Here is a 25971-nt window from a genome sequence, read left to right on the forward strand (position 1 = left end):
CCCCCCCCCCCCCCCCCCCCCCCCCCCCCCCCCCGGAGCACTGTGCCCGGCCACCAGCAGAACCCGACGCCGCTTCTGTTTCAAAGTATTCACTGCTCAAGTGTCACGTTCGCCGCGGACGACCTGGCAGACCCTGGGCGGACGCGTCAGCAGAGAGAACCCTCACTGCCGCCTCAGTGCGTTTCTCCCGGGCCTTCTCCTTCACACACCGGTTTACACCACTGCAGACGCGTCACGCGCTCGGACCCGCGCTTCCCACGCAAGGCCGGCGTGGCGCCCCGCCCCTCGAGGAGTTCCAGCAGTTTCCCACCCGGTGTGGGTGGCGGAGTAGGAACTGCTGTCCGTGCGTCCCGCGCGAGACCCCGAGGTGGGCGTCTCCGCGTGTGCGCCCCATACCTCTCCGGTCTGGCCCTGGCCAACGGCTCCGCCCCCCCCCCCCATTCTGGTTCCCTCGGTGTCCTCTGGAAGCACTGTGCGCGGGACCCCAGGGAACCCCTGGGTGCTCGCTGCAGCGGCCAGGGAACTCGGTCTTTTGCTCCCTTACAGCCTGGCTTCCCTACTGCTCTGGATGTATTCGTTTCTGTAAGCATTCCGTTACAGAACGCCTGACCGTTTACAGTTGTAAGTAGGCACAGGTTTTTTTGGCTTTGCGCTCCAAGTTGTGTTAGGAACACGATACGTAAGTACCTCCTGTGCCTGTACGAAGCCAGGGAAACCACTTTGCTCGTTAAACACACACACACGCTGGGTCCAAACCGTCTGATGTGAGCAGATGCCTTCCTCAGCGGGAAGTCCACCCTGAGCTCCCGGTAAGGTCTGCTGGGGAATCGCCCATTTGCTGCCGCTGTAGACGAGGCCGACTGAGGCTCTGAAAGCTGGAATTTGTTCAGGGACGTGCTTAAAATTAGACTTGACCTAAAAAAATGAATGTCTTCACTTGGGGGGTGCAGGTGGCTCCCCAGCTAAAGGCTCTGGCATCCGCCGGGCCTCCCCCACTGCCCTGGCAGCAGGCCGGTGGGTCAGGGTTTTAAAAACTTCACCTGGTGGTTGATGTTTTGACTAGTTTTGGTTCGTCTTCCCTGAATACACAGCAGTGCACGAAGTATCGATAACTTCATTTCACGGGCTGGGGTAATTAGCGGGGACGACAGCCTCGGTTTTGCTAAAGTGTCGGATCGTGCGTGTGACACTCAGGTCCCCAGATGGCAGACAGCAGGATGAGGAACGCGTTACACAAGACAGCAGCGGCCGAGCGTCTGGGTGGGCGCGGGGGCCCCGCGGTCCTGGGGCTCTGCTTTGGCCGCTGCTGTTCTGGGTCGCTCTGAACACCGTGCCCTGGGGCCTTGCTGGGGTCCAGAGATGGGACGCTGCACCCGCCTACGGCCCAAACCTGACTCTGAGGGCCCCCAGACCCCCAGGTGCCCTTCGTGCGGCACTGGGGACAGCGCGACAGGAAACGGAGGTCAGGCCATCTCATATCTGCCCTGCGATTACGACAGGGGACTGCAGGTCTCTTCAGTAATGCTGTGTCAGCTGGATGTCTTGACGGATGAGTCTCGACCCTCTGCCCTACATCTTACCCCAAACTCCATTCCAGATGAAGATCTAACACTCCTGAACGTTCCAGAAGAAAAACTTAGGAGAAGGTCTCCAGCCTGGGATAGGCAAAGATCGCACTAAAATGAAACTTCTACTCATGGAAACATCATCACGAATGAAAAGACAAGCCCCAGGGAGGACACTAGCAGACTGGGTGTGGCCGAGGGGGACCCGCGAACTTCAGGACACTGCAGCCCACTGGGTCTGAGGACCAAACAGCAAAGAGAACAAAGATGGGACAACACAGAACAGAATGTCGGGTGTGGGACAGCCAGGAAAGGTGTGGCCCACGTGCGACGGGAACACCGGCAGGAGAACAGCAGTGACTCCGGTAGTCACTGGGAATTTCCGCAAACTGATGTCAGACGCCGAACCACAGATCCCAGGAGCTCCGAGGACTCTAAGCGAGACAGACACCAGAAAACTACCTGCAGGCACGTTTCCTTCAGAGTGTAATAAATCAAAGAAAAGGAAAAGATCTTAAAGCCAGAGGACAAAATCACTTGGCCACAGAGAAACCAGGATGAGAGTCAAATCTGACTCCCCAGAAACCGAGCGAGCAGAGAGGGAGGGAGCGAAATACTTAGTGTTGACAGAAAACACACCAACCTAGGATTCTGTGCTTTACTTCCCATCAAGAGGAAGGGGAAATAAAGATTTTCTCAAACAATAATTGAGGGGCCCCATTACCAGCCTCCTAACAAACACGAAAGCGAGGTCTTTGGAGAAAAGGGCAATGGCGGAACCTTGGATCTGCACGAAGAAAGCGAGAGGACTGAAGGAGTGAGCCAAGGCAAGATAAAACCATTCTGGTTTTTATTCTCGACCGATTGAGTGGGTAAGGGTTTGTTTGAGGTTATTGGCGACCGCGTTGGTGTGCCCCATGTGTGCGTGCACATGTGTAAGGTGAACAGTGAGCACCCAGGGTTGGGTGTTGGAATCAGGATTGTTGTCAAGAGGCCCGCAGACCACCCAAGGGGGGGGGGGCAGTGTTATTTGAAAGTGCACTTGGATCGTGTACAAATGCGTATTGCAAACTTTGAGGTGTGAACTAAACATTAAAGAAGTATAGCTGACCTTCTAAAAAGGGGAGAAAATGGAATCCTTTAAGTGCCCAATTAAAACCGCAGAATGGGGCGCCTGGGTGGCGCAGTCGGTTAAGCGTCCGACTTCAGCCAGGTCACGATCTCGCGGTCCGTGAGTTCGAGCCCCGCGTCAGGCTCTGGGCTGATGGCTCGGAGCCTGGAGCCTGTTTCCGATTCTGTGTCTCCCTCTCTCTCTGCCCCTCCCCCGTTCATGCTCTGTCTCTCTCTGTCCCAAAAATAAATAAAAAACGTTGAAAAAAAAACAACAAAAACCGCAGAATGGAGAAAAGGGGTGGAAGACAAAGCCAGGAACAGAGGACAAGGGTGACAAACAGAAAACTACCGAATCTGGTGGATATGAACCCATCTGTGTACCAGCCACCGCTTGGAACGTCAGCGGTCCACGGGCTCCGGCGAAAGAAAGATCGTCAGAGTGGATCTGGAGACAAGACCAGCCGGTGCTGTCCGCACGGAGCCCACGTTGCACAGAAAGATTAAAAGCACAAAGTATACAATGATAAAGATGAAAAAACGCAGATTGAAAGTAAACGCAGAGAAACACACCAGGCTAACACTAGTCAAAGGAAGAAAGGAGTATCTGTACGGGTTTTAGAGCTGACTTCAAAGCAGCAAGTGTCGGCAGGAATAAAGGGGATTCCGTCCTGCGGGAGGGACCACTTCTCCTCGATAGGATGCTTAATACGTATGCACCTGATGAGAGTCAAGCTACGGGAGGCAAAAATGAATGGAACCGCACGGAGAAGCGGATGAATCCACCGTCCTGGCTGGACACTTCAAGCAGAAAATCAATAAAGACGTCAAATGTATAAGGAACTGCAAATCTCGAAGACAGGCAGCCCCGTTTAAAAACAAGGGCAAAAGACCTGAGTGGGGGGGCAGACACCAGATGGCGCACCCGTGTGGCCGCACTTACGTGATGCTTTAGAACAGGCGGAGTCCTCAGCCGTGAGGAGGCCGGCGTGCAGGCGGCCCTTTCCATGTCTTGGGCCACGTGCTGGCCACACGATGGGCCCATCCCTTAAACGTCCCCTGGTGAAGACGGGTGCACGTGGACTTCGGGACAAGTGTGTGCGACGTCTCCGGTCCTGGGCTCACGGAGACTTTGCGGGGGGTCAGCCAGGTGAGGAGCCAGGAAGAGTGGGGTGGGCGACAGCTGGGAGGGTGAGGGGCAGCGGCTGGAGCGGCGTGAAGCTGGGCCACGAGGGGGCTCCACGGGTGAAACCGGAGGTTCGGTTTAACAGCACTGGGTGCTATTACAGGGACTTCACGGGGCGCCTGGGAGGCTGTGGGTGGCTTTCGGCTCAGGTCACGATCTCACGGTTGTGGGTTCGAGCCCCGAGTCTGGCTCCGTGTGGAGTGTGGAGCCTGCTTGGGATTCTCTCTCTCCCTGTGCCCTTCCCCCGCTTGCGCTCTCTCTAAAGTTAAGTAAAAGGAAACAAATAAATAAAGGGACTTCACACATGAACGAGAGAGACCCTGACCCGGTTTCGGGCAGGTTGCCCAGGGGCTGAGTGGAGAATGGACCCAGGGGGGCAAGGGCAGAGCAGGGAGGCCAGGTAGGAGGCAGAGCACCTGTCCAGGTGGGGAGGGGTGGTCTGGACGCGGCGGCAGAGGGAGGCAGACCCAGATGGGTGCTAGTTGTATCTGGGGGGTAGAGGCCACATGCTTCCCATCCTGAGGAAGCTCGTTTCCTGCCCGACCTCAAGCCTGCTCTGTGGGAAGGCAGCCGTCACACTCAGTACTGAGGCTCTGGGGTGACTGCTGGTTTCTCACGGGTGTGTCTCATTCAGGAAATGCTAACAGCGAGAGGACAAGAAGGAAAGGTCCTAAGAAATCGGGGGGCCTGGAGGCTCCTGACCACCAGGACGGCAGGGGGCTGAAGGGAAGCCCCCCGCGGTCCCCGCCACATGCCTCTGCACAGCCCCGCCCTCTGGCCCTCGGTGCTTCTTCGGATGCCTCGTTCCTGCCTTCCACCTGCTCGGACCAGACCGGACACCAAGTCCTTTGGGAGTTCTCCTTTGTGCCCAGTCATCTGCCCTCTCTTTATTCTGGATGCCCCGCACCGCTGGGTGCCCGCTAGACCCGCTCTCTGCACACGTCCCTGTGAGCCCGGCAACCAGACTAGATCGGAGCCCCACAGGGGGGCGGTCGGGACCTGTTCCCTGTGTCCTGACACTGAGCTTGACTTAGGTGGGGCGGGGGGGGGGGGGGGCGCTGGCTTCCACCTGTTTCTGTCCACGTTCCACGGGTAGCGAGGCTCAGGGGACCCGAGTCTCAGCAGACCGGCCTGTGCCCCCGCCGTGTGCTCTCAGGGCAGCCTGGCCACACTGCCTCGCGCTTGCCCAAACAAATGACCACAGGCGGCAGCACGCTGGGTCCCATGCCTAGGAGGGGGAGGTGCACGCCAAGGACATCATACCCGCGGCCGTTCAAACCCAGGACTTGGCCCAGTCGTGCACCATGAAGTCAACTTGGTGGACTGTGACCAGCAATTAAAAAAGCCCGAAGGATAGGAACTATGTTAGCGGGACTACGTGAGCGCGTTCTTTCGTGTGGTAAGAGCATTGTTGTATCACAACGTAAACATCTCTTATGTGGGTTGTGATGTTTAAAAAACTCCAAACTTGAGAACCATCGGGCTGCGGAGCCTGCAGCTGACTTCCTTTCCAGAAGCCTCATTAGTATGCATGTGGGGATCTGGTCTCTTCCCCGGGGAAAGCGGCCTTAATTAAGGTTGCTGACTTCCTTCAGAATGCCGTCAGTAGTAGCGAAGGTTTGCGGAGCGCTTTGTGATGTTTGCACACACACAGGCTCATTTGTTCCACACGTGAGGACAAGGGAGGGCAAGGGGACTGATGTCGGAGAGCTGTGTGATCTCAGACAAGCCGTCAACCGCTCTGGGCTCTGGTTCCTGCCCGCGTGAGGCAGGCTGTGCCGAGGACTAACGGAGACTGTGTGTGAAAAGGCTCAGACAGAAAAGCTGGTCATCAGCTCCCTGAACGCACGAGGAAAGCAAACGACTGACCAGCCAGAAGTCGCCGCGCCACAGCGGCTTCCCAAATGTGTCCTGAAAGCCACTCCCGCGCCCCCGGCAACAGCTCACGTGCCCTGGGCACTCCCCACTGGTCCAAATCCTGTATGGTTACATCCTCAATCTCCACACTCCCGAGAGGCAGGAAGTGTCATCGTTATTCCCATTTTTGGGATGAAGAAACTGAGACCCAAGAGCTCCATAAGGAGCTGTAGGCTGTCACCCTTGGGAGCTGGTTCTGTGGTCAGGCCCACCCCTCCCTCACCTCTTGGCCCCGTCCTCGATGCTCTCTCCTCCTTGAACTTTGCCTCCGAAGCCATTCCACCGGCCGGCCCCGAAGCCTCGTTTCTTCATGCCCAGGAGAACTCGCGGAGGCTGCAGCACCAGCACCAATGTGTAGAGCCTGGAGGCGCCCATGGTCCCCCGGGGACCCCTTGAGGAAGGCAAGAAGGCTGGGTCAGCTTGACCCGGGTGCACGCGGAGTGTGGATGAGGCCAGGGGCCCGGTGAGATGGGAATGTGCTGTGGAAGGCAGGGGGGAATCTGCCTGGTGGTAACCTCCCAGCCCTGCCACGGGAGGCTCGCCTCATGCCAGATGGAAACCGAACAAGCGAGCTTCCAGAGTAGAAAGAGGCCTGGCCCTCCGAATCCAGTGGCACCCGTGTCCAGGCCTTGGGATTGCCAGGGCTGCTGGAGCAGGTTAGGAAAGGGCCATGTCAACCCTTCCCCCTCCTCAGCACAGGGCTGTTTTTGCCCCCGTGTCCAGCCCGTGGGCAGTCCACCCTCTGTGGCCCCAACACAACCAGGCGGGTTAGCCGATGGTTCTCGGGTCAGGCTTTTGGCCTTGGCCTTTTCATCAGTGGGGCCTTCTTCTGGCCTGCCGGGATATGCCTTCCACACTTCACCACAGAGCTATAGAGTCCCGAGGAGCTCCTGGCTCCTGGCAGAGAGCCCGCCCAGCGAGGGCTGGCTGGTCCTCCCTCCTGCGACAGTTCATAATCTGCTCACAACTGTTGCTGCTCTGGGCTCTGGCACTGGAGCCACAAGGGCCCCTCCCGCTCAAACAGGTGTGCGTGGTCCAGAGGAAAACTCCAAGGGTGATGCCTGGGTTGCTGCTGGACACATGGGGGAGGACCAGGACCCTCTGTGCATCCATCCCTGTCCCAGCCTGGGGCCACCGTTCACAAGTCTCTTACCCTGGGGACCACACCGGATGAGAAGCAGGATCCAGGAGCAGGGATCCTCGTGGGAAGCCACAATGTCTGAGAAAAGGGAGCTACAGCTGGGTCCTGGTTTTGGGGGTAGGTCTGGCCAAAGTGGGTCTCTGTGGCCGAGCCTACCTGTCTGCCTGTGTCCTCTGTCGTGATGCTGACTGGTTCATGCCCAGAGCCCTGGCTTCCTGAGTGACTTGTGGTGGTGAGGAAGATACCAGGAGTGTCAGCTATCACTTATTAAGCACTGGCTGTATACCTCTTTTAAAAAGTCATTCTATTTAGTAGACCCAAGAACTTTGTGAGCTAAGACTTGCTTTCTCCCATTTTCAGATCAAGAAACTGCAGCTCGAAGAGGCTCAGTCTGACCCAACGTCAAACTTGGGGAAGACCCCAATCTGGGTCTAACGGGCTTTTGAAGTTCAGTTGTCTCCTGGGTCCTGGAGCAAGCGGCTTGGGACCACAATTAGAGGGTCCTCAGAGGGCCCCTCCGAACGTCAGCGGCTGGGAGGCTGCAAAAGGCCCGGGCATGTGGTCTCCGAGTCAAGTGGTCGGTACACCGAGGTCCCTCACCAGGGTTTTGAAAGATCGGATCCACAGAACACCAGGCTCAGGCCCTGGTCCCGGATCCCTCTCCTCCGACCTCTGCTCACCTGGCCCCCCACCCCCTGGTCCCGCACCCCTCTCCCCTCTCCCCGGCTCCCCGCCAACCCCGTCCCTGGTCCCCCCCCCCTCCCCCGCTCGCAGGACCCGGGCTCCGCTCCCGGCCCCCTCCCCTCTCCCCTGCTCACCTGACCCGGGTTCCGCTCCCAGGCTCCCCGGTCTCTGTCCTCAGACCCCGGATCGCGCGCGCTTTCTGAACAAGGGAGCCGCGGAAGCCGGGGGGGGCGTGGCCTCGGGCCGGAAGCGAGGCCGGCACTTCCGGCGCGGGGGACAGGGGCGGATCGGCGCCCATGGCTCGGTGAGTGGGGCTGTGAGCTGGGTGCCGGGCGAGGTCGTGCGCTCAGTCGGCGTTTATGAGGGCGCCTGCTGCATGCGTGCGGGAGGAGGAGGGGCCGGGGGCGCGTCCCAGGTTCGTCCGCGGGGAAGGGGCGCAGAGACGCGGTCATTCCCGGCGAAACGGCTAGGGGAGGACTTCCGGCCCGAAGTCAGTAGCCCGGACGGCTTCCGAGGAGCGGCGGGCGGGCAGAGAGCGTGGAGGGCTACGGAGAGCGTAGGGCGCAGGTGAAGGGGTGCTGCAGCTGGAGGGCGCAGGGGAGGGGCGCTGCGGGGGCGGGCCTGATGGCTGTGGCACGGCACTGGAGAGGCACCAATGGCCCGTGTGGCCGAACTCTAGGTGTGGGCCGGCGCTGGAGGACAGGGCCTGGGTGACCCCGTTTCCGGCCTTCCCCCAACCGGCCCCGTTGGTTCTGGTGCCCAGGATGGCTCTGTGCTCCTTCCGAGAGACCCCGGGGGGGCTTTGCGCAGGCAGCCATCACCGAGTTACTGTGTCCGGATCTTGACCGCACGCTTGGGTTGTTGAAGGGCCTTTGGCCGTGCGCCCTGGTGGTGAAGATGTCCGGGTCTTCCCTTGAGGAACACGGATGCAGAACTTACTTTGTAGGGTTGTTCTGAGAGTTGAGTGAGGGGGTTGTGGAGAGCTCCCGGCCCGCGGCAAACCGTTCAGACCCTGACTTTGCCAAAGAGACTTGGAACTCGTTCTTCAGGCCGAGTGCAGTTGTTAGGAGATGGGCCTGGCGGCCCTGTGTTGGCCGCTGTGCCGAGGCGCCGAGGAAGGTGGGGTCTGCCCCCGGGGCCCTCATCCCAGTCCCGCAGAGCCCGGGGACAAGTTGTCCCGGGTAAGAAAGAAGATTGCTTTGTCAACATCTTCAGGCCTGTTAAACAGAACCGGAAAAGCTTTGGTTGACCTTTGCGTTTTCCTTCTGAAGAAAATTTTCCCGAGGGCCCCCCGCTTCTTCGCCAGGAGTTCGCCTGCCGTGTTCGTGCACTTGGGCCGCTGCAGGCCAGGCGTAGACCAACACAAACGCAGGCTGAGGCCGCAGACCCGGATCACGGTGCTGCAGGGCCCGCCCTTTCTCGTGGGGCCTCTCTCCTCGACCTGCACACGGCTGCCTTCTGCCCGTGGCCTCACGTGGTCTTTCCTGCGCACCTGTGTCCCAACTGTCTCTGATGAAGACGCCAGTCGGGTCGGGGCCCGCCTGTATAGCCTCATTTGTACTTACCTCTTTAAAGACCACTTCTGGGGGCGCCTGGGTGGCGCAGTCGGTTAAGCGTCCGACTTCAGCCAGGTCACGATCTCACGGTCCGTGAGTTCGAGCCCCGCGTCAGGCTCTGGGCTGATGGCTCGGAGCCTGGAGCCTGTTTCCGATTCTGTGTCTCCCTCTCTCTCTGTCCCTCCCCCATTCATGCTCTGTCTCTCTCTGTCCCAAAAATAAATAAACGTTGAAAAAAAAAATTTTAAAGACCACTTCTGTTTTGAGGTTTCTGGGGTTAGCACTTCAACACACCCATTTGGGGAGGGACTCAGTGCAGGCCATCACACCCGCTCTCTGGCCGCGTCGCCTTGTCAAGTTTCCTCCCCGTTTGGGCCTCCGGGCCCTTCTCTAAAAACACGTGGGTTGAACCAGGGACCCCGCCTGTGTGATGTCTACTTGTTTGCTCCCTTTTCTTTCTCAGGTCCTTGAAGCTGGTACGTGCGTCCCTTCGGCGGCAAAGGTTTCACACCTCTGGGAGCCACTCCAAGGGTCGGACCGCTGCTGAGCACCTGTGGCTGACACGTCATTTGAGGGACCCGTTTGTGAAGGCAGCGAAGGTGGAGAGTTACCGGTGCCGAAGTGCCTTCAAGCTTTTGGAGGTGAACGACAGGCACCAGATCCTGCGGCCCGGCCTCCGGGTCTTAGACTGTGGGGCGGCTCCCGGGGCGTGGAGCCAGGTGGCCGTGCGGAGGGTCAACGCCACGGGCGCAGGTAGGGCCCCTGGCCACCCCCGAGCGTGCGGGCGCGGGCCAGCTGCCCTCCACCAGGGGAGGTGGCCAAGCCGCTTTGTGACGACACGTTCTTCGGAGTGGCTGGTGTAGGGGCTGATGAGGAAAACGGGACGCTGACGTGTTGACAGCGGGAGACCGGGTGGAAAGCTACGACGGAGACTAAAAGCGCCTCACGTCACCACGTCCGTGTGTGCGTGAATGTGTCGGAGAGCCCCCTTCCCGAAGTTGTTTTTGCACACGTGACTACACGTGTATGTTTCCTTTTTCTTTTTTTTTTTAATGTTTTTTTAATATATATTTTTTTTACATTTATTTATTTTTGAGAGACAGAGAGAGCGTGAGCAGAGGAGGAGCTGAGAGAGAGGGAGACACAGAATCCGAAGCAGGCTCCAGGCTGTCAGCACAGAGCCTGATGTGGGGCTCAAACTCACGAGCCGCGAGATCATGACCCGAGCCAAAGTCGGACGCCTAACCGACTGAGCCACCCAGGCGCCCCATGTTTCCTTTTTCAAAAACGATAGTAAATCACATTCTTCTTACTGATTTGGAGCCTTAATGGAGGGCTTCTTCCCACCCCCCACTTACTGATCTATTGACATTTTCCCATGCCTGCACAGCTCAGTCAACGCCAGAGTTTTCCAGGTCCTGGTCTTTGAAGCCCTGGGTCTCCTGGAGGCCCTGCTGGGGGCTGCTCAAGGTTCTCCCCTCTGGCTCAACCTGAGGGAGTCAGCTTTTACCTATTTTATATTTTAGGATTTTGTAAAAAAGAAAAAAAAAAGAAAACGTTTCTATTTTAATAAGGTTCCCCTGATCAGTCGGGAGAAACCAATACCCTCAGTGTGGAAAGCCCTGGCGTCCTTGTAAACGCTCGTGTAGACCTGTGCTGTTGAGCCAGCCTCCTGCTGGGCTCCGGTGTTGCCCTCGGGGCCCTTGTCAGCTGCACGAGCCGTGGTGAGCATCCCTACCCTTTGTGTTTCCTGTCGTAAAGTCGGAACGGACCAGAATCGCTGGCATTACATGACATATGTGCCGGCTCACAGAAATCTCAGACACCTGGGGTGCGGACCTTGTGCCCATTTTCCTAGTGAAGAATGAGGTTCGGAGGGGTTTGGCGGGCTTCTGAATGCACGGGCTGGGAGTGCTGTTCCCTGGGTTCAGGACAAAGAACCAGCCCCGTTACTGGGTGTGGGATGCCGCCAGGGGCCCTAGAACAGGTTACAGTTTTTTTTTTAACTCAAATATCACCTAAGTGAAGGGATTTCTGTCCGAGACCTCTGTTCGTTTTCCTACCACTGAGCCTGCCCACAGACCTAACAACAGATTTTATTTTATTTTTATTTTTTATCTTACGTTTATTTATTTATTTAGAGATAACTAAGATGTTGTGGTTCCTTGTAATGTATTTAAAAGTGCATCTTTTTTTTTTTTTTATGTCAAATTTGTTGTCAAATTGGTTTCCATACAACACCCAGTGCTCATCCCAAAAGGTGCCCTCCTCAATACCCATCACCCACCCTCCGCTCCCTCCCACCCCCCATCAACCCTCAGTTTGTTCTCAGTTTTTAAGAGTCTCTTATGCTTTGGGTCTCTCCCTCTCTAACCTTTTTTTTTTTTTTTCCCCTTCCCCTCCCTCATGGACTTCTGTTAAGTTTCCCAGGATCCACATAAGAGTGAAAACATATGGTATCTGACTTTCTCTGTATGACTTATTTCAATTAGCATAACACTCTCCAGTTTTATCCACATTGCTACAAAGGGCCATATTTCATTCTTTCTCATTGCCACATAGTGTTCCATTGTGTATATAAAGCACAATTTCTGTATCCATTCGTCACTAACAACGGATTTTTTTTTTTTTTAATTTTTAACGTTTATTTATTTATTTATTTATTATATTTTTTTTTTTAATTTTTTTTTTCAACGTTTTTTATTCATTCCTGGGACAGAGAGAGACAGAGCATGAACGGGGTAGGGGCAGAGAGAGAGGGAGACACAGAATCGGAAACAGGCTCCAGGCTCCGAGCCATCAGCCCAGAGCCTGACGCGGGGCTCGAACTCACGGACCGCGAGATCGTGACCTGGCTGAAGTTGGACGCTTAACCGACTGCGCCACCCAGGCGCCCCAACGTTTATTTATTTTTGAGACAGAGAGAGACAGAGCATGAATGGGGGAGGGTCAGAGAGAGGGAGACACAGAATCTGAAACAGGCTCTAGGCTCTGAGCGGTCAGCACAGAGCCCGATGCGGGGCTCGAACTCACGGACCGTGAGATCACGACCTGAGCCGAAGTCGGACACTTAACCGACTGAGCCACCCAGGCGCCCCTCTAACAACGGATTTTAATGGCTCCTGTCCCTGTATAACTGCTCCTCAGGGGAAGGAGGAGCACGGCCAGGTTTGACTCCTAGGAAGCAGCGGCCGAAGCAAAGGCTGTGGGTAGAATGTCCGGTTTCTTTTCCTGCCAGAACGTGTACAGATGCACCCAAAGTATTTGCCTCTAGTGGCCCCTTCCCGAGGTTATGACGCCTGGGATGTTAACGGGAGTCAGGTACATGCCGTGAGGTGTGAGATGGCCTACTTTCCAGGGCTGAACATGAGAGTTTTCTCCTTTGAAAAATGCACTCTTCAAAATGGTTGGACTTCTAGTCCTTAGCTAGAAGTAAGACCCACGTTCCACCGCCGTGGGACAGCCTCTTTGCTAGGCGGTCTGCACTAGCAGATTGTGACGGCACCCTCCCCTCATGCCCGGGGGACTGGGGAGAAGGGCTCTCCTCAGCGTGGGGCGGGGACAGCAGTCGTGCTGGCCCGAGGCCCTGTTCCAGGTGAGACAATGGCCTCTACTGCCCAGCTGGTACCACTCACACCTGGTCGAGGGATCGGTTCCTGTACCTTGTCTTCCCCACTTCTCGGCTTGCTTCTAGTAGTTTCTGCATCACAAGAAATTGGATTAAGCTAACGGAAGTGCTGAGTTAACCCGGAGGTGCTGTATGCACTCATGTGTCATTGGTTCAGTTTGTCAGAAAGCCCACTCGGAGATCCCCCTTTCACAGAGAGCTGGCCTCTGGAAGGGAGGTGAAGTCAGAGTTGGGGTCAGGTGCCTGCCCCGGGACAGGCACTTCTCTTCTCTGGGCCTCAGTTAGCTTCCTTGTGTGGAGAGTGGGGACTGTCACCCCTGCCATGTGTGTGTTTGGGATGGATACAAGTGGGGAAAGGCCCGTGTCCGCCTCTTGGCGTGTTCGCTCTTTACGTTGGTCCTGACTTTTTACTTTTATTTTTCTGTTTGTATTTCTGAGGGAAGATTCAGGCTGTAAATAAATAACATACTCTGTCTCCCTTAGATCCCAGTGCTCCTGTGGGCTTTGTGCTTGGGGTAGACCTTCTCCACATATTCCCCCTGGAGGGGGCAACTTTTCTGTCCCCCGCTGACGTGACTGACCCCAGAACCATCCAGAGAGTCCGAGAGCTGCTTCCTGGCGGGAGAGCAGATGTCATTCTGAGTGACATGGCACCCAATGCCACAGGGATCCGGAGCCTGGATCACGACAGGCTCATTAGCCTGTGCTCGTCCCTTCTGGACGTGGCTCCAGATGTTCTGCACCCCGGCGGAACGTTCCTCTGCAAAACGTGGGCTGGAAGTCAAAGCCTTGGGTTACAGAAGAGACTGGCCGAGCAGTTCCAGAACACCAGGACTGTGAAGCCTAGAGCCAGCAGGAAGGAATCTTCAGAGGTGTACCTCTTGGCCACACAGTACCAAAGAGCGAAGGGGCCTGTGGAGGACTGAGGGCTGCCTCTGCCATATGTGGCCCTCGTTCACTGCAAGTGTGGTCTGAGCTCTTTCCTGGAGTGTGGCTGGAGGGGTCAGAGCTTGATCCGGGACGTGGCTGGCAGGACGAGGGTGGGACCTTTCTTTGAACCACAGTGTATTCACTGGTCACGATATATGATGAAAAATAGTCCCTAAGTGATCTTAGGTGCAGAGGAAGGATGAAAAGACAGTGGGAGGGAGAAACCTTGATGTAACACTGGACTCAACAGGCTGTTCGCTTGTAACAGAGTTTCCACCATTGCTCCCAGAAGGCACCACCCAGGCTGTGGTTATACAGTGTAGCGAATGCGAATGAAAATCTGAAATTTCGACCTGGGGGTTAATTTCCATCTCTCTGGTGAATGGTGTGGAAATTAATACTTTCAAGCAACCAGAACCGGGGGCAGTTAGGGAAGACATTTCATGTGAGTTTTGCAGGGGGTGGTGTGCTTGTTTTGTTGCTGGAAATCCACCTTGCTGTAATACTCCCGGCCCCTAAGACTGGAATTGCCAAAGCAAGCAGCCACGTGGAGTGCTGTATTTCCTTTTATTCTCTTCCAGGAACTTGATGCAGCTTTATAAAACAATGTAGATTGTATTTATTTAGGGGATTTCCATGCTTTGAAGTTTGTTTCTATAAAAATTGTTTTTTTCAAAGCTGTTTGTCATTAAAAAAAAAGGGGGGGGGGGCGCCTGGGTGGCTCAGTCGGTTAAAGCATCCAACTTCAGCTCAGGTCAGATCTCCCGGTTCTTAAGTTCCAGCCCCGGGTTGGGCTCTGTGCTGACAGCTCAGAGCCTGGATCCTGCTTGGGATTCTGTGTCTCCCTCTCTTTCTGCCCCTCCCCTCGCTCATGCTCTGTCTCTCTCTCTCTCTCTCAAAAATAAACATTTAAGAAAAAAAGCCATTTCCTGCAGGGGTGCTCATCCCTTAATAAGAGTGTATGGACTATAACCCTGATTAAATCCCGAGGGTGGAGCTGAGGGAGAGCCTGGGTAGATAGGGAACCCCACAATCTCCATCAGTCCCCCAGGGTGCAGTCCAGCGCTCTGAAGCGGGCTGCAGGCTTGGTTTAACCTTTTTTCATTTTACTTTTGGTTGTAGTCAATTAGGACGGGAAAATCCCTCCACTTCCTCAGGGCTCCTCCCCACCGCATTTCTTGCGCGGGGTGCTGATCCGGGGATGGGGCGGGACCGGGGAAGAGGTGCCGATCCTTGGAGCACTGGGCAGATCAGAGGTGGCGGAGGTGCAGACCCTAGGGGGCGTGGTGTAGACGCTGGGTACGATGCAGACCCTCCCGAGCGCGGTGCAGACCCTAGGGCGCTCGGTCCAGGGTGGGGTGGGAGCCTGGAGGACGAGGTTCAGGAGGGAGCGAGACCTGTGTTACTGGACGATGATCGCTGGCTATGGGAGCTCACAGGGCGCTGGGAGGGTAGCCTAGAAGCAGAGTATTTTGCCTTTCCAGTGGACCCTGTGGAAACTAAAAACATATTCAAGCTAATACCGTAACGAAATTTTGGGAGTTGTCAGAGCCAGCAAGTTTGTCCCGAAGAGGCCACCGTTGGGCCGTGCTATTCCACACAATACGGTGCGAGGCCACCGCCACAGCGGAGGCCCGTCCCGCGCGGGAAGACTGGCACCCAGACAGTCCCGCGGGCCGGCCTTTGGTGCGAGTCCTGCCAGGGCGGTGTCAAGGGAGCGGACCGCTCTGGGGAGCAGGCGGAGGTCCCCGGCCCCGCTGGTGCTCGGATTCCGGGATTTACGGCCGGCCCTGTCCAGGTCTCGCGAGAGCGCGGCGGCACTTCTCGCGATACGCGGGCGCGGGCGCAGAGGAGGGAGATCTGAGCGGCGGCCGAGGCGAGCGGCGGGCTAGCTGAGGTGAGCGGCGGGGCCTCAGGGTCCCGGGTGGGCTTCGGGCGGGGTCGAGGAGCCAGGTTGGGCGCGGGTGGCGCCCCCTCTCCCTGCCCACTGGTCTCCTCCCTCCTGCCCCCCTCCCGCGCTCGGTCTTCGGAGCCCGGCCGGGGTGCTACCCGAAGCCGGGGTCTAGGGAGCGGGGGGCCGGGGTGCGAGCCGGGAGCGGGGGCCTCGGAGAGGGGTCGGCGTCGTCGGAGCGGGGGTCCTGGGAACGGGGATCGGGGTGAGAGCGGGGCCGAGGTCCTGGGAGCTGGCGTCCCCGGTGCCGGGATGCGAGCCGGGACCGGGGTCCTCGGAGCCGGGGTCCTCGGAGCTGGGGCTCGGGTGCGAGTCGGGACCGGGGTCCTCGGAGCCGAGGTGCTGGGAGCGGGAGCCGGGGTCTTAGGAGCTGGGGCTGAGGTGCGAACACGGGCCGGGGTCCGGACGGGGTCCCTGGCGGTGGCGTCTAGGGGCGGGGCTTACCCCCACCCAGCGTCTGGCTGGGAAGCTGCACCGGCCCGCGTGCTGTCACCCGCGCCTCTTCTAGCGGAGCGCGCTGCAGCCCCTGAACGCCCCGGAGGCCAGGGCGGGCGGGGGGCGACGCACGTGTGCCTGGAGTTTGCGCCGAAGGTCCCCCCGGGCGGTGTCCTGGCCGAGAAGGGCAGGTGACAGGCGGCGCGCAGCCTGGGGGTGTGGAGTCTGTGGGATAAAGGGGATGGAATGGAGGCTGCTGCCTGATCGCGTGCCTCGTGTAGTGGCCCAGTTACAGGCAGTTGACAACGCGTGTGTTCCCTTGGTTCCAGTGCATCCCAGGCATCCGTTCTTGCACGGGACCTACCGGCTCAGTTTCTCCTGGGGGGATGGAGAGGATGGCCCGGGGCTGACCTTGGCAGACCTAAGGGTTTGCTTCCAGAGAAGAGCTCAGCTGTCTGCCGCCACTGTCAGCACTGAGCGCTTGCCTTGCTCTTGCAGTCCCCTTTTCCCTCCCAGTGCGATTGAGAGTTGGCGAGGACAGCCGTGTTGTCCAGGGGCGGACACATGGCCTGCACAGGAGAAGGGCTCTGTGTGCAGAGGGCCAAGGTTCTCGTACAGGAAACTCACAACCAAACTAAGATTTCTCAGTCTCTTCCGCTGGGGTGTTGGCGGGGAGACATTTTCAGTCTGGTACCTGGGGGAAGTCGCTGCGAGCCAGCCTGTTTCCCGAAGGGGACACGGTGGGCACCTGTAGCAGTCCACACCTGTGCCCGCTGGTGGATGGGGGGCGGGCCGGCCGCGTGAAGCCACAGTCCCTTGCTCTCGGGGATGCGGCTCCTTGGTCTTGTTCACGCGTTGGCTCGTGGAGCACAAACTGGACCTGAGAGCCAGGCGGGCCTGGGATCCGGTCCATTCTGTAGCTTCTGAAGCCTCGCTTTCTCACGTCTCACACGTGTGCAAACACCTAGTTCGCCCGTTGTGAAGTCTGAGGTGTCCTGTGAGAAGTTCCAGGCCGAGTGAGGATCTGGCATGACTCACCCCTGCCTTCTGGAAACTTAGGACAGGCACTGTCATCCTCACGGCAGCTTTGCAAAGAGGCTTTCCTGGTCCTCAGTTTACAGATGAGGAAACCGAGGCTCGAGAAGGCTCAGTGCTCAGCGTCACGTATGTTTCTTTTTGGTCGAAACTAGCAATGCCTCTTAAGGTCATCGTTAGCGGTGATTACGGTTAGCGTCGCTGGGGTTGCCAGCCATCGCCACTGCGGCCTGCTTTGTTCCTCGTTCCCAGAGGCTGGGTCTTTTGTGTTGACGGGGCCATGTGCTGTGGGACTGCTGGGCATCTTTTTCTGGGAGCCGTCTGTCCGTCGCTGGTGTGCAGGTCAGCACTGTGACAGCGGCTCAGCGGCGTGGTCTTCTGACGCCTCTATTTCTTCTCTGGTCAAGTGGCAGTGTGGGCTCCCGCTTGGCCCTGGAAATGTGGTTATGGGCTCGGGAGTGCTGTGAGCACTGTGAGCGTCGGGAGGGCGGGGCTGCCCAGAGGCGCCCCCGCCCCCCCCCCCCCCCCCCCCCCCCAACCAAGCCGGTGCTGGTGCAGCTAATGGTGCTTGCAGACGCTCACCGTGGGCCCTCCCTGTCTTCCTGCAGAAGCCAGGTGGCCATGGACGACCTGGGGGAGAACACCACGGTGCTGTCCACCCTGAGGTCTTTGAACAACTTCATTTCTCAGCGGGTGGAGGCAGGATCTGGACTGGATGCTCCCACCTCCGCCCAGGGCTCTCTGCAGATGCAGTACCAGGAGAGCATGCAGGTGAGCGCCCCCGGCGGGAGGGGCTCCACGGGAGGGGCTCCGGGGCTCCAGGTGGGAAGACACACGCCTTAGGTGGGGCCTGTGCCGGGGAGCACCCGGGTCCCCGGTCCCCGGGTCGGGAAGGGTCTCCAAGAAAGAGAAAGATTGGGTGTGCCCTGGTCTCAGACCACTGTGGGGGGTGGGGGTGGGGGGCGTTTGCAGATCTTGGCTTCACTCTGCTGTGATGTGGCTTTTACAGTTTTGTGATAAAAACAGTCGTATTTCCTTTATTTCACTTCCTTGCAACACTGACCATACACCGTGATAAAGGGGTCAGATCTTCTGGAGGACTTGAGGTTCCACAGAGTTGTGGGGTCAGTCTCACGGGGGCAGGGATCACTGGGCCCGCACCAGCAGGGGGTGGCGTCTGCGCCTGGGCCTGGCCCCCGCCCCTCTGCACTGTCGGCGTCCAGCAGCTCCCCTGAGCTGTGCGGCCTGAGCCATCCCAGGGAAACGGCCCCTGATGGAGCCCGGGAGCCCCAGGGAGGCCCAGGCAGCATCTGGTCAAACACATGCTGGTGTGTTTGTGTGCATTCGTTTGCTGAGTAATTGAACGATTTCTGTTTGTTTGTGGGCTGAGTTGCTGCTCACTGCCATTTTTTGGCAAGGACCGGTTTTCATTCTGAAATTGAATCTTTTACATTTGTTTTTGGCGTTAAAGCATTTTTTGGAAACGCTGGTGGCAATTGTGCTTTTTGTTTGTTTGTTTGAGTCTTGCTCACTGGCAAAATAAGAAGTTAGCAGGTTTGGTCTACACAAGTGTTACAATTTTGTTGATGCAAATGTCTGGCAACTTTTGGCCAACCTGTCGGAACTATAGAATCTAGAAATTCAGAGGCCAGCCTTTCAGTAAGCTAGTGCTGTGGAGGGCTTCCTCAGTCTGCGGGACCCCGTAGGCGGGTGCCGTGGCCAGAGCGAGCTGGTTAGAGTGTTGCGGCCATAGGCTGCCCGGGCCCTGACCTGGTCCTGAGCTGGCCCGGGACATCCGTCAGTGGTTTTCTGCCCTACCAAGCTGCCCCCTGATGGCAGATGAGGGAACTGAGAACCTACAGGTCTGGGGGGAGCCTGGAAATCAGTGCTTTGACTACCATTCCGGGCCCCCTGCCCTTTTTTTAAACCTCTTGTTTCCGTGGGAAAGTGTTTACAGTCGCTCTGCTACATGTCAGTGTTGGTTTCGACATAAACATGTTTCAGTTAGTTTCCTTCACGTGCAGTCGATGTTTCAGGAAGATATGTCCATGGGTCTGTTTCTCTGGGACTCCTGGTCCCTGTGCAGTGGTGCCCACGGGAGCTGGGAGCCCTAGCTGCAGGCACAGAGTGAGGCTGGGAAGGCCAGTGAGTCTGACGGGAGGTGCACTTCGGAACTCCCCCACTTGAACGGGTGGGAGTGGAAGTGAGAGAAAGTGTCAGAGGAGTGAAGTGTGGACTTGAGCCCCGAGAGACGGTGGGTGGGGGGGTGGGTAGAGAAGATACCTTTCCCCTAGCCTGGGATTTCTCATCCGTGGTATGGCTGACGTTTTGGGGTGGGTGGTTCTTTGTTCTGCAGGACAGGCTTGCGCCTTGCGGGGTGTTGAGCGACATCCCTGGCCTCTGCCCGCGGGATGCCGGTAGCGAACACGTACCGCTTGCCCGTCTTTTGACGGTCGACAGCGTCTCCAGACGTTGCCAAGCATCCCTGGTGGAACTGGGAACCACTCGCCGTAACGCTTCAGTGTGCACATGAATACCTGATATGTTTAAGGGGAAGGTTCTGATTTGGCATCTGTGGGGCGCAGCCTGAGATTCTGCGTTTCTTTCTCGTGCTCTGGAGCTGCTGTGCTACCAGGCATTCTTGGAGGTCAGGCTCTAGTCCACGTGAGCCAGAGACCCTGACAGTCAGTGGGTCTGCGAAACTGACGTGTCCTCCGAGGCCCTTCAAGGCTTGACCTCACCTTTATGTGCCTACCCTCTGTGGTGGGTGTACTTGTAAGACGGCTCCCGAATTCCCGGCCCCAGGTGGGCCACACTTTCTCCCACTTAAACGCTAGGTATTGTGGCGGCGGGATTTTGCCAACACAGTTAAGAACTTCAGTCAGTTGACCTTATGATGCTGGGCCTGACTTACTCAGATGAGCCTTTTAAACCTAGGTCACTAGATCAGATCGAGAAGTCAGAGACAGAGCAGGAGAGGGATTCCACATATGGGGGATTCTCCTTTGTTGGCTTTGGAGGTGGCCAGGGGCCACGTGGCAGGGAATGTGGGTGGTCTCCAGGGGCTGACAGCAGCCCGGGGCTGATAGCAAGGAAACGGGACCTCGGTCCTCCAGCCATGTGAGTGTGGGAGAGGATCTCATGGTCCAGATGAGGTTGGAGCGTGGCCACTGGGTGTTGATTTTAGCCTGTGACAGCCTGATCGCACGACCTGGCCTTCTGCCCACAGAGCCTGACGGTGGCTAACGTGGGGTTTTAGCTGCTAAGTTTGTTGTGAGTTGCTGCACAGCAGTAGGAAACTAATATGCTCTTTCCTCTAAAACAAGCATACACACCGCCTTATTAAAACATATCATTCTTGGGCACCTGGGGGGCTCAGTCGGTTGAACATCCGACTTCGGTTCAGGTCACGATCTCACGGTCCGTGGGTTCTAGCCCCGCGACGGGCTCTGTGCTGACAGCTCGGAGCGTGGAGCCTGCTTCGGATTCTGTCTCCCTCTCTCTGTGCCCCTCCCCTGCTCACGCTCTGTCTCTCTCTCTCTCTCTTTCTCTCTCTCCCTCAAAAAGAAATAAATGCTAAAAGAAATGGAAAAAAAAAAAATAGGTCCTTCTCTTCCTGTTATTGTCTCCTCTCTGTTCACTGGCTCCATGTACCCGTTTTCCAACAAAAGACCGGGCATCCGTCCTTCTCCCCCGAGGCCGAGTACGGGCCCTGCTGGGAGCAGGCGTCAGCGTGCGAGTGTCAGGCGAGCCCCCAGCGGTTCGGCGCGGCTGCTGAGGGTTCTCTCTCCCTCGGGTGTGACCTGCTCAGCTGGAGGAGCGAGCCGAGCGGATCCGCTCCCAGTCCCAGGTCGTCCAGGTGGAGCGGGAGAAGACGCAGATGGAGCTGAGCCACAAGAGAGCGCGAGTGGAGCTGGAGCGGGCGGCCAGCACCAGCGCCAGGCGCTACGAGGTGGGTGCGAGCGGGCGGCCAGGCCCGGCGTAGGGCGCTGTGCACGGTGCCTGCTGGGCCGCCGGGCGGGTGACCCTCCCGGCTGGGAGCCAAGCTGTTCTCCCTCCTGAGGCCACAGAGTGACTGTGCTCGACGTCCTTGAGGGGGCAGCGCACGGGGGAGGACTGCCTGCCGTCTGCCTGGCGAGGTGCCGGTGGGCGTTCCTCTCTGCGGGGCTGCCCGTTCTCCCCACCCCTGCCAAGAATTGGGGTGTAAATCCAGCAGAAATACCAGGTGCCACGGGGCGACAGGCTTGGAAAGTCACTGGGTTGCATGGAGGTCTCAGGTCCAGGCTGGACCAGTCTTGCTCACGTGGTTACAGGGCCCAGAGCAGAGACCTCCAGGGGCGCCTGGGTGGCTTGGTCGGTTAAGCGCCGACTTCCGCTCGGGCCGTGATCTCACGGTTCGTGGGTTCGGGCCCCGCGTTGGGCTCTGTGCTGACAGTTCGGAGCCTGGAGCCTGGAGCCTGCTTCAGATTCTCTGTCTCCCTCTCTCTCTGCCCCCCGCTCGCACTCTGTGTGTGTGTCTCTCTCTCTCTCTAAAAAATAAATTAAAAATTAAAAGAAAAAAAAAAAAGACCTCCAGCCTGGGGGTACTTCCTGTTGTCCCCGGCTTACCCAGGGCAGGCTGGGAAAGCGTGTTACCTAGAGAAGGTGCTAGGTTTTTACTTAGGGCGTGAATCCCTTGCTTCCTTTGCTTTGATCAACAGCACTTCACCAGGGTTTTTTAATAAGTGCTGATGATTTGTGGAAATGCTGCCAGACTCCAGCAAAGCATTGGACCGGAAAGTCTCTGACCTGCCCACGCTTTCCCAGGGGTGGATGTCTGGCCCCGTTCTTGCCTTACGTAGCATATCTGCATGCTTTCCTAGTCCTGTAAAAATAGCTGATGTCTTCGAGGGCGTGATGCTAATCTGATGTGTTCGACCTGGTACGCAGGCTTCTGGCCACGGTGTGCCGCGTGGGCCCAGTAGCCCGGAAACACGGGCTGCGAGTGGGTGCCGTGGCCTTGGCATTGTGCTGGTGCCGCTCTGAGGGGGTCTCTCTCTTAACGTGTGGTGTTAGCTGCTGCTCAGGGTCGTCCTGGGAGGGACAGGGGAAGGCCGTGGTAACGAAGTGCCTTATTAGGGGTGTGGAGGTGGCACCAGGGGCCCCGAGATGGTAGGAATTGTGGTGTTGGTGTTACCGCCTGGCTCTCAGGCAGAAGGCACGGGGTGTGCAGCTCCTGGAATTTTCCTGGGCTGTAAGTCTGTCAAGGACAGGGCCTCCTGGCTGCTCTGGGTCTCCAGGGTCCAGCACGGGCTGTGGCACCTTACAGGTGCTTAGGATATGTTGGAATGGGTAGGGCATCGTGGCAGGGTCGGTGGAAGTTTTGTCTTGGGGAAGTCCAAGGATGCCGGCTGCGCTTAACCCCGGGCCCTCGCTGAGCGTGGCCTCTCTCTCTGAGAGGCCTCTCCCTTCCCACCCGCAGATGCGGCTGCGTGGGACCTGGACCGCCTGAGCGAGCGGCTCTCACGTGGTTTCTTTGTCTGGGACACGTGTCGTGGGTTTTCAGGGATGCCAGTTTGGCAGTGGGTGGGACTCTGGAGCCTCTAGATGGTGAGACTCCGGTTGGTGTCTGAGGTCTGGGGACCTGCACGGACCGCCCTGTGTGCACTTGGGACTGGCAGCCCGAACAGAGATGCCGCACCCTGCTCTGTGGCGTGCTTCCGTGGCAGAAGGGTCCCCTGGCTGTTCGGAGGCCACGCTTGTAGCTCCTTATTCCCGTGTGTCCCTTGACCAGGCTGTGTCCCCACTTTCGTGTTGCTCCCCCGTGGTGCTGGGCTGGAGAGCCCTGGGGTGAGCACTTGCCTTGGGGGTGCTGGCGGACCTTGCGGGGGGCTTGCGCGGCTCCCCTTCCTGGGGAGCGCTCAGAGGCCAGCAGCATTAGGTGCCCGCTTTGTGGTCCCTTCCTTTCTGGGGCTGAAGGTAAGCTCCCCGTGGCCGACCGTTGGCTCTCGGGACCCCCCCCCCCCCCCCGGGGCCATCAGAGCGAGGGAGTCTTGGTCCTGCGGCTGCCTTCCCGGCATAAGACGCGTGGCGGGGGTGAAGGGCTGCGGGAGGTGATGTGCGCCGCGGGAGCGGGGTGTGCGGCATGGCCGCGCCTGTCCCCGGGGAGGGTGGGCTGGGCCGCCCCGCCCCCGCTCACTGTCCCCGCTTTCTGTCCCCGCTCTGGCAGCGCGAGGTGGACCGCAACCAGGAGCTCCTGACGCGCATCCGGCAGCTGCAGGAGCGCGAGGCCGAGGCGGAGGAGAGGATGAAGGAGCAGCTGGAGCGCCACAGGCGGTGCCGGCAGAGCCTGGACGCCGCCGGCCAGAAGCTTCGGGAGAAGGAGGACGGCCTGGCCGCGGCCGGCGAGGTGAGGGCCCGCCCCGGGGCGGCCGCGTCCTGCGGGGCCGGTCTCCTCAGAGTCCCCTTCCCGCTCCTGCGCCGATGGTTTCTGCGTCGTCCGTCGTAATCCGGATACAGATCCTCATTTCCACTCGTGGTTTTCGGTTAATGAGTCAAACGTTGTCTTAGTTTCTGTCATTAGGACTTTTAATGGTCGACTAGCCCGTGTTTTGTCACGTAAAAAACTGTTTTACGTGCGTGCGTCCTGGTATGAGTACGTACGGGGTACAAACGCGGCAGGTGGCGTGTACTTTCTGTTTCTACTGAGTTGCTCACTCAGGCGCGTTCCTAGGAGTGGGGTTTGAGGTCGCTGGCTTCTGCTGACAGTTGCCGTGTTGTCCTGACAGCATTGTTGAGGGTTCTGGTTTCCCTGTAGCCTTTCCTGTCGTGGATCTTCTGGAAGTCTTCTGGAAATACCTAGATACCTTTTTTTGTCTCTTCCGGAGACGTGAGTGGTGCTTCTGGATTTGCATGTCTTTGATTAGTAGGTCTGTTAGCATCTGAGAGCGCCTTTGAAGCCAGAGCACATCCGAGCCCTGCTCCTTATTCCCTCGACCCGTTGAAGGTTGTATAAATTTCAGAAGCAGAGCCCAGACGCTGATGCTGGTGGAGACGGGGCTCTCCTGACCTTCCCTGTCCCTTTGCGGTGTTGCTGCGGCTCGCGGGCGCCGGGAGGAAGGAGATGAAGCGCTGCCGGGGGAGGAGCGGGGGCGCGGGATCGTTGGTATTCTGTCTCTGCGTGCGTCTCCACTTGATAGATCTCGGGAAGCGGCAGGTTATTTTTGCCTTGGCAACGCTGGGGAGTATGTTAACGTTGTTCCTACATCTGTCTTCTGATGTGGATGCTGGCAGGAGCGGAGCCGTGATCGGCTCAAGACAAGTCCCCGTGTCGCCCTTGGCGTGCTTGCCCGAGTTGTGTCCTGGGGCCTGCGTGCTCCCCGGGGCCTGCGTGCGGGAGGCTGGTGTGCGGCCCACGGGGGCGGGGGACAGAGCCGGATGGGGGGGGAGGCTACCGCCACGGAAGTGGGAAAGGTCTCGGCCAGTCAGGAAGGAGGACGCTGAATTTTGTTTGTTACTTTTTACTTCCTTGGAGAAAGCCCTCCCTGGTGACCGAGGCTGTCGCTGTTCCCGCACCGCGCTCTCTTACGGGGTGCCTGGTTCGAGAAGTCCGTCAGCAGGGAGTCCTCTTGCTGCCGGCCCGGCCTCCATGCAGCGGCGTCCTGCGTGCGGCCAGCCATCTGTCCCGTATCCAGCGCAGCACCGGGTGTGTGGTGTGCGTGTTTGGAGTTCGGGAAGACTTCTCGAAGGCTGTCTTCTTAGATCAGTGTATTTTAGTACCTTCGTTTTTCTTGGGTTCCCAGGCTGGCAGGCGCCATCGTAACAGAGCAGACCATGCAGATGGCTGGAGTGTGGGACGTGGATGGCCTGTGTCAGTGCCCCTGGGCCCCCACAAACATGGGTCCTGGGCAGGGGTGGGCCTCCTCGCTGGTGCGGGTCCTCGGTTCTCATCCTCCGCTCCAGGAGGCTAATTTACAGGGACGCCTCTGAGCTGGCTTCCCTGGGACAGCCACAGAAGGAGAGCGGTCAGCAGATGGTCACTAGAGGTCACCGGGTGAGGGTGTGGTCTGACGGCCGGGCAGAAGTTCTGCCCCTGAAAGTCCCAAGGCCCTGCTTTCGCCAGCCTCCCCAGCCTCCCCAGCCTCCGCTCTCCTTTCTCCCTGTTTCTGGATGAGGGCACGGGGTCTGCATGGTCTTCCCGCAGCTCCTCCGTTCTGTGGGGCTCCTGTAGCCTTCTGAGGATGGCCTCAGTCCCCGTTTCCGACCTGTTGGCAGGGACTTGGCTGTGGTTCACAGGGAGTGTTTCAGCTGGGATGATGGCATGGTGGGGGTTCATCTCGGATGGAGACACCGGGGCAGGCGTGGAGGGAGAGCCATGCAAGCACGCTAGGAACGAGCGAGGGTCCTGAGTGGCAGATGTCACCCGGCCCGGGCGGTCTCGGGAGCAGCCCGTCACCACGACCCGGTCTCTTCCCATTTGCTTGAGGGAAATGCGAGGCAGGCCGCGTAGCCAGGGATGGGGTGAGGGGTGGCATGCCCTCCCAGGTTGTGTCCCTGCCCTCAGGAGGGGGATGGGAGGGGCAGGCTCTCGTGGGGGCATTTGTCCCGCCGCCGCGGGGTGGGCGGCTCGCCTCTGTGCGCCCGCAGCCGCTCAGCTGCTCTGGGCCGCCCGCTCTGCTCTCAGACCATCAGCACGCTGAAGGGGAAGGTCTCGGAGCTGCAGTGGAGCGTGATGAACCAGGAGATGCAGGTGAAGAGCCTGGAGTCTGAGAAGCAGGAGCTCCAGGAGCAGCTGGCCTTGCAGCGCAAGTGAGCGGGGGGGGGGGGGGGGGGGGGGGGGGGGGGGGGGGGGGGG

General features: G+C 58.4%; 3 protein-coding genes across 5 annotated transcripts in view; 2 read left to right on the forward strand and 1 right to left on the reverse strand.

Moving 5' to 3' along the window:
• The window catches only part of NUDT1 (nudix hydrolase 1), a 9647-nt gene extending 1741 nt beyond the window's left edge, over nt 1-7906 (reverse strand). The window contains exons 1-2 of the mRNA XM_049638993.1: nt 7738-7906; nt 6002-6169 (exon numbers count right to left, since the gene is read on the reverse strand). Of these exons, the coding sequence (XP_049494950.1) occupies nt 6002-6169; nt 7738-7901 (332 nt within the window). The 5' untranslated portion in view covers nt 7902-7906. The remainder of the gene's footprint in view (nt 1-6001; nt 6170-7737) is intronic.
• MRM2 (mitochondrial rRNA methyltransferase 2) lies at nt 7835-14394 on the forward strand. The gene is made up of 3 exons (XM_049638992.1): nt 7835-7907; nt 9623-9912; nt 13271-14394. Exons 1-3 carry the CDS (start codon nt 7900-7902, stop codon nt 13711-13713), a joined length of 741 nt encoding a protein of 246 aa, XP_049494949.1. The 5' UTR covers nt 7835-7899; the 3' UTR covers nt 13714-14394.
• A 1063-nt stretch (nt 14395-15457) lies between these two features.
• Nucleotides 15458-25971, forward strand: part of MAD1L1 (mitotic arrest deficient 1 like 1) — a 317349-nt gene continuing 306835 nt past the window's right edge. For 2 of the 3 annotated variants that reach the window (XM_049638985.1, XM_049638986.1), the window contains exons 1-5: nt 15458-15614; nt 17747-17909; nt 20950-21090; nt 23347-23526; nt 25801-25925. In XM_049638985.1, coding sequence (XP_049494942.1) covers nt 17760-17909; nt 20950-21090; nt 23347-23526; nt 25801-25925 — 596 coding nt within the window. In that variant the 5' untranslated portion in view covers nt 15458-15614; nt 17747-17759. The remainder of the gene's footprint in view (nt 15615-17746; nt 17910-20949; nt 21091-23346; nt 23527-25800; nt 25926-25971) is intronic. The other variant, XM_049638987.1, reaches the window with a different exon arrangement.

The sequence above is a fragment of the Panthera uncia genome, chromosome E3, assembly GCF_023721935.1.
Source record: "Panthera uncia isolate 11264 chromosome E3, Puncia_PCG_1.0, whole genome shotgun sequence".
Taxonomy (NCBI): Eukaryota; Metazoa; Chordata; class Mammalia; order Carnivora; family Felidae; genus Panthera; species Panthera uncia.